Here is a 7,717-nt window from a genome sequence, read left to right on the forward strand (position 1 = left end):
AGAATATTTCTTTAGTGCCTCCCTTCACAGATGTGTCTGTATCAGGATGGGTCTAAACAACATGGTGTAAATGCAGTTGCTGGTGAGCCTCATTTCCTGTAGGAGGTGAACAAGAGCAGAGATCTGTTTCCCTTCAGAGCACAGAGGTTGTTTCTGTTCAGAGGAAGTGAAACTGTCTGACAGTCACTGAGAGACGGTGAAACGGCACAGCACATGAATCAAATGGATCAAACAAAATTCTGCTGTTCAGTCTGTTTGGATCTACTGAAGGATCCGGTGACTATTCCCTGTGGACACAGCTACTGCATGAACTGTATTAAAAGCTTCTGGGATGAAGAGGAAAAGAAGAAAATCTACAGCTGCCCTCAGTGCAGACAGACTTTCACAGCGAGGCCTGTCCTGGAGAAAAACACCATGTTAGCAGATTTAGTGGAGGAGCTGAAGAAGACTGGACTCCAAGCTGCTCCTGCTGATCACTGCTATGCTGGACCTGAAGATGTGGCCTGTGATGTCTGCACTGGAAGAAAAATAAAAGCCTTCAAGTCCTGTTTCTGTCTGGCATCTTACTGTGAGAAACACCTTCAGCCTCATATGTTAGCTCCATTAAAGAAACACAAGCTGGTGGAGCCCTCCAAGAAGCTCCAGGAGAACATCTGCTCTCGTCATGATGAGGTGATGAAGATGTTCTGCCGTACTGATCAGCAGAGTATCTGTTATCTCTGCTCTGTGGATGAACATAAAGGCCACGACACAGTCTCAGCTGCAGCAGAAAGGACTGAGAGGCAGAGAGAGCTGGAGGTGAGTCGACAAAACATCCAGCAGAGAATCCAGGACAGAGAGAAAGATGTGAAGCTGCTTCAACAGGAGGTGGAGGCCATCAATCAGTCTGCTGATCAAACAGTGGAGCACAGTGAGAAGATCTTCACTGAGCTGATCCATCTCATCCAGAAAAGAAGCTCTGATGTGAAGCAGCAGATCAGATCCCAGCAGGAAACTGAAGTGAGTCGAGTCAAAGAGCTTGAGGAGAAGCTGGAGCAGGAGATCACTGAGCTGAAGAGGAAAGATGCTGAGCTGAAGCAGCTCTCACACACAGAGGATCACATCCAGTTTCTACACAACTACCCCTCACTGTCAGCACTCAGTGAGTCTACAGACTCATCCAGCATCAATATCCGTCCTCTGAGCTACTTTGAGGATGTGACAGCAGCTGTGTCAGAGGTCAGAGATAAACTACAGGACATTCTGAGAGAGCAATGGACAAACATCTCACTGACAGTCACTGAAGTGGATGTTTTACTGTCAGATCCACCAGAGCCAAAGACCAGAGCTGGATTCTTAAAATATTCATGTGAAATCACACTGGATCCAAACACAGCACACACATGGCTGTTATTATCAGAGGGGAACAGAAAAGCAACATTTATGAATCAACAACAGTCTTATTCTGATCATCCAGACAGATTCACTGGATGTTGTTACTGGGAGGTGGAGTGGAGAGGGGGAGGAGTTTATGTAGCAGTCGCATACAAGAATATCAGCAGAAAAGGATGGGGTAATGAATGTGTTTTTGGACGTAATGACAAATCTTGGTCATTAGTATTGTAACAACAACAGTTATACATTTTGGTACAACAACATCCAAACTCCTGTCTCAGGTCCTCGTTCCTCCAGAGTAGGAGTGTACCTGGATCACAGAGCAGGTATTTTGTCCTTCTACAGCGTCTCTGAAACCATGACTCTCCTCCACAGAGTCCAGACCACATTCACTCAGCCGCTCTATGCTGGACTTTGGTTTACTATTTGGAGACACTGCTGAGTTGATTAAGCTCAAATAGACTGAAGTCTTTCATATTGTGGGTTTAAATCTGTATTTTAGTTTCATTTTATTTTCTCTCCATCATTTCTGCACAGAGATCAGCTGTCAGTCAAACATTATGGGTGGTACCTCCACATCTTCTAGTTGTTCTCTTGATGTTTCTGAGTTTTTAAAGGAGATCTTTCCTGTGACTGTTTATGGAGGCTATCACTGCTCATCATCATTTTGATTTACTAAAATATTTCTCCACATGAAAATGTAAACTTCTCTATCCTCTAAATGTTTCTGGAATATTTGTATTGAAAAATGTCGACATTTCTCTTCATGAGTATGGCAGACCATGTGTGTGTGTTTGTGTTTGTTTTTGTCAAAATCATCAAACAAATGAGGAAAAACTGTGATTTTAATGAATGAATTCATATATTGTGTTGATGTTTTATTGTGTGAATAAACTGGAAGGTTTGACTATAAATCAAACTTTGAACAAAGTCTTTTCTTCTGTCTTCATTCCAGGATCTCACTCAAATCTGATGCAGAAAATATGAAACTAATCTGAGAGAATAACTGAAGCAGTTTTCCTCCTGAAGCATCACAAAGTTCAGAGTTCATGTTTAGAGCAGAAGATTCAGCAGTCGCTCTGTGACCTTTCAACTTTCTTCACTAAAACAGCTTCATTACAGAGAAACAAGTCACATTTTCTTCATGTTCTTAAGTCCTTTCAGATGTTTTTAATGGTCCTTGAATGCAGCATCAGTGTCGCAGGTTTAAAAGGTCACTTTCTGTTGTGTTCAAAGATTTCCTTCAGATATGGTCTTTAATCAGTAAAGCCAGTGATACAGCAGTGTCATTAGCTGTGTTATTGGCACCAGGCTGTGTTTATGTATGTATTTAATTCTGTCTGAGGATGTCTTCAGCATGAAATGATCATTTGCTCAGCTGCTGTGTCTCAAACGACTCCTACAGTCTTTGCTTATGTGACCAACTTTTAAACAACCAAAACAAATTCCCCTTTCCTTGATAAAAGTCAACTTATCCCGATGCATTTTAGCTTTAAACTGCTTACAATTCTCTAGTAAATGATTGCTGTGTGAACAAAACAAACAACTATGCAGAACAGTGGAATTTGTTCTGCTTCCAGTTGATTGAGTTTTGACTCCTGGAACTGTACTGACATTAGTGGCAAAACTACTTCCCTTTTTTCTTTGCTTGGTGGAACTTGAAACTTTAAAGCTGCTTCCAGATTGTGAGTCTTGGATGTTGCCAAACACTGGATCTGATGCTACTTTCACCTGTTTTATTATGAAGGCAACCAGATCAGTGAACACTGCTCTGTGACCATTTTGTTCCTGCAGTTCATAGGCAACAACTCTCCATTTTTCCCTCAATTTGTATGGAAGTTTCATAACAATCATTCTCTTGAAGTGTCTGTGTGGTGCAGCTGGTCTGGTCTGTCCAGGCTGCACCACACAGACACTTCCAATCACCACACATCAAAGTACAAAGCGTATGACGTCATCACAGTCTGTGTTAGGAAGTCACATTTAGGAGTTAAATTCATTGTTCATCATACTCAAGAAATCTTTCTGTTATCTTGATTAACTTATCCCAACATTGTCAATCAGACTAAGTGATCACATGACGCTAGTTATCAACTCTATAAGGTAAACCAGGGTTTCCCATTTTAGCTACTAGCCTGTTTACATGAAAGGGGTGGCGTTGGGGGCATCTGACCAATCACATACAGAGCAGCAGAACAGCTGACTTTACAAAGAAAGATAAAACTATAAACATGAAAAGGTTAAACACTTGTATTAATAAAGTTGAAATAGGAACTAAAAGTTCTTTTGCTGAGCTCTGTTGATGTTTACCAGTCTGGGAGAAAATACAAGCATAAATACAAAAATGGGCGTGGATATACTGGGAAAAGCATGTCGAATGATGAGCAGTGATACAGGAGACCAAGAGGAATTGCTCAGATAAGATTAAATGCTTTCATGGACGAGGACATGCTAGGGACAAGCGTTGCAGACAAAAGAAAAAAACGAGATTAATGTTTATAGAGGAATTCAAAATGTTGTGAAATTGTTCTGAAACTGATTAGACTACTGATGCTCATCAATGGAAAGATCCTCCCACTATCCATGGCACAGCAGTCCAAAGGGATCTTTCAGGTACTTGTTGTAAAGCAGTTTTCCAGAGAACTGATTGGTAGCTAAGTGGTGATTTCATACTTGTTGATCCGTAATCTCAAACACAACCTGCTCTGAAGCAGGTTTGCTCTACAGTTTAAGTCACTATGGTGATATACTCCAGTAAGAAGTGAGCTACCTTCATAGTACCTCTGTACTCATACCTGTGTGTTTCTTTGGCATTGCTTGTAGATGTGTTTTAAAATGCAGCTGCAGTGCATTTTAAAACCTTAAGGAAGCTGTTATTGATATGGTGTAGATTAGCCAACAGATTTTTTTTTTTTTTACCTGATGGACACAATGCAGTGTAGTAGCCCTGCCCCTCGTTATGGTTTGTTCTTCATCATTCACTCAAGATTCGCAGAGTTTACATAAAAAGCCCTTTTTTGTCATGTACATCGTTATCAGGATGAGAAATGTCTTACATGAGGATATGAGATTTTGGTCATCGCACAGCCTTAACCCCAAATGTTTATTTGAATCCTACAACTTCTCATGTTTTTGTGTTGTATTAAAACTTATGATTGTTATTTTAGATGGAATAAACTTACAAAAAATATTCCTCTAGTAACAAAGAATATAACTGCCTCACTCAGGTCATTTTAGCCTCAGTTGTGTCAGGGTTAACTTTAACATTCAGAGTATTTGTCATGATGAGCTGTTTGTGTTTGTCAGGTGAACGGCGGCATTCAGAATCGGCTGGAACAAGAAGTCCTGCACTACGACTACCACGCCTCCTTCTTCGACATCTTTGTAAGGTTCTTTCTTTTGCTTTAAATGATCAACTTTATATCTTTTATTTTATGTGGGGTTTTTTTCACTATTTTTTCCTTCCTTTTTGTTTCCCTCCTCCTTCTGTGCCACCTTCACCTTCCTCCCCTCCCTCAGCTGCTGGCAGTTTTCAGGTTTGCCGTCCTCATCCTGGCCTACGCTGTCTGCAAGCTTCGTCACTGGTGGGCCATCGCGGTAGGTTTTAAGGCTGTACGCCACAACAGTGCTTCTGTAATTGCGCCAGCAGAGGGCGCTGCCCAGCAAGAGCTCACATTGTTGGGTGCACAGTGAAGTGTCTGGCAGGAGGATGCACTAATTCTTGTTTCTGTGCATTAAATATGTCATCAGGGGGCATCAGTGTTTGTTACAGGCTGATTCTGTGATTTTCCATTTCACTTCATTATATTCAGTATATTTAGAGAGTTAAAGACCATTAACATGAGGATGTTTTCAGGTAAAAGGGGTTCTGTTTAAAATATTAGCAAAAATAACAGCATGAGCATTTCTGATGTTTTCTGTCTTTGTGCAGATCACCACTGCAGTCAGCTGTGCTTTCCTGATTGCTAAAGTCATTTTGTCGAAGGTAAGAAAAAGCTTTACAATTCCTAACTGTCTGCACTAGTGGGTGCACACACACACACACACACACACACACCTTAACAGCACCTCAGGAAACAGGGTGGTACTTAAAGCTTTGATCTAAGGAAACCTGACAACATCTAATATTTTCATTGTTTGTAACAAAAATGTTGCACTGACTTTAGTTTTTTACTTCTAATAATATCTTTATTTATTTTAGTATTGGTGTCAATGTCCACACACAAAAACCTCTTAGAGGACAGTTTGTTGTTGGAGTTAATTTTCCTCTGCAGTCTTTGCTCCATATTCCCCGATGGCGATGCAAACATGTATGAGGATTTAAGGAAGTGAAGCAAACTTCCTGTACAGGAAAACCTGTAATTGCTGCTGCTTAACAATAATAAATATTTGTTTTTGCACCTTCTAAATTTTAAATGGTCAGATTTTGTATGCTTTGTGTAGAATTACGTATTCATATTGGGACGTGTGTGTTTCTTGTGTAGCTGCTGAGTCAGGGGGCCTTTGGGTACCTGCTGCCCATCATCTCCTTCGTTCTGGCCTGGATAGAAACGTGGCTGCTCGACTTCAAGGTCCTGCCTCAGGAGATCGAAGACGAAAACAGTGAGTCTCAATTGAGCTAATAATAAAAAAGGCACCTTCATTACTGTTGCAGTACTGCTGCTGTCACTGCTGTGATCTCTGTCAACAGATCGTTTACCTTACAGGCTCCTTTTAAAACCTTCCTGTAAGTTAGCAAAAGAATGTGAAAAAACAAGTACTATGACTCAAGAGCCTCTGAGTGGAGAATGAAAAAGAAACAAGAAAACGATAAAGAGCAGCAGCAGGCGCTCTGGTGAAACACTGCCACCTGCTGGTGAACATTCAAAGCTACATACTGAGTAATTTTATTCAGTTGTTTTATTTAAAATATATGATCATGGGATAAGAAGTTAATATTATAATTATTTATTATAATGTTAGAGTAAAAAGTGTAATGCATCAGCTTCCTGTTGCTATTTCACAGGTAATTATCAATAATTATATGCTATGAACAAAATCTGCAAATGTGTTTACTCACCTGATAAATGAAAGTTACTTCACCACTGTTATGTTATTCTAACCTCATTGATGTCCTGCTGATGCAGTTATTCCTGCTTCCTTCATCCTTCTGTGTTTCAGGACATCAGTCCATCATAGATACAAGTAGGGCTCCTCTCCTGGGTCCAGGTCCTTTATCTGATGGGCAGTTCTACTCTCCGCCAGAGTCTTTGGCAGGTCTGTTTCCTCCCACTGACATCAGACAAACCCAAACACACCCGACACACTCGCTTCAGCTGTCGCTCCTTCAGACTGCTCAGTCTGATGATTCTGACTCTTCATTCCCATTTAAATGAGCGCACAGACACAAAATATGAAGATATACAGTTCATTTTATTGTCATGTTATTATTATTATTATTATTATTATTAGAGTTTTTAGATTTCCAGCTTTGCACTTCACACCCAGAAATGAGTGGCGTAGCTCCTTCAGTATTTGTTTCACTGCACAGTGAAAGGAGCTTTTTCATCTGCAGACATCTTATTGCTTAGAAAATAATTCAATTACTCAGCTGCCTCTGCAGTGAGCCTTCCCTACAATGGGTGGGCCCATCCTTTGCAGACACAGACACTCTCCAGAGCAGAAGCAGAGCTGCAGTCGATAACACAAAATACAAAAATAATTCCCGTTTCTGTAAAATGTGAAGAATTAAAAGTGAAGGTTTATTCTCACACCAGCCTCCTGCAGCTGCTTTGAACCTGCAGCCTCCTGCATTAAGACAAGCGCGCCTCAGTTGTTTCACACAGGTCAATAAACAAGAAAATTTAAAAATGATGAAACCTGACAAGACGGGAATTGTCAGGCTGGTTATCAGTGGCTGAATTTTCAAAATAAGAGCGAAGGGCATCATCTGCTATTAAGCAGTTGTAGATGCCATTAATGTCTTTAAGGATAATACATTTAGTTGGCATGAATACCTGAGCCGTCCGGTTCAGAGGGGTCGTCTTCTAATCTGAAGGTTGGCAGTTAAAATCCTGGCTCCACCGTTCTTTTATCATCCTACATTTTCTGTGGTGTTTCTATAAAAACGCTGACCGATTTCCCTTTCGTGTTCAGACTCTGACGAGGAGCTGGATGATAAACACGAACCTGAAAAAGGGCTCATTACACAAGTGACTTAACAGGTAAGAATACGTAATGACAGACGTCAGTCAGGATTCGTATCCACAGTATTAGTCTGATGTGCTGTTTTTTTCTCCACAGGATCTCCGATCCTGAACATGGAGGGATTTTTGGGTCCTCCAGCGTTGTGCTACTGAGGGGA

The 7,717-nt window shown here is 40.8% G+C and overlaps 1 protein-coding gene and 1 pseudogene across 1 annotated transcript; both read left to right on the forward strand.

Moving 5' to 3' along the window:
* On the forward strand, window positions 1–2,304 carry LOC121812028 (annotated as a pseudogene).
* Window positions 2,305–4,112: 1,808 nt separating this feature from the next.
* Window positions 4,113–7,714, forward strand: stard3nl (STARD3 N-terminal like). The gene is made up of 8 exons (XM_042213032.1): window positions 4,113–4,128; window positions 4,664–4,758; window positions 4,894–4,971; window positions 5,306–5,359; window positions 5,859–5,976; window positions 6,535–6,630; window positions 7,510–7,577; window positions 7,657–7,714. The coding sequence occupies exons 1-7, from the start codon at window positions 4,113–4,115 to the stop codon at window positions 7,572–7,574; spliced, it is 522 nt and encodes a 173-aa protein (XP_042068966.1). The 3' UTR covers window positions 7,575–7,577; window positions 7,657–7,714.
* Window positions 7,715–7,717: the final 3 nt, after the last annotated feature.

This window comes from Haplochromis burtoni, unplaced genomic scaffold (assembly GCF_018398535.1).
Source record: "Haplochromis burtoni strain Fernald_Lab_line unplaced genomic scaffold, NCSU_Asbu1 Contig_410, whole genome shotgun sequence".
Lineage (NCBI taxonomy): Eukaryota > Metazoa > Chordata > Actinopteri > Cichliformes > Cichlidae > Haplochromis > Haplochromis burtoni.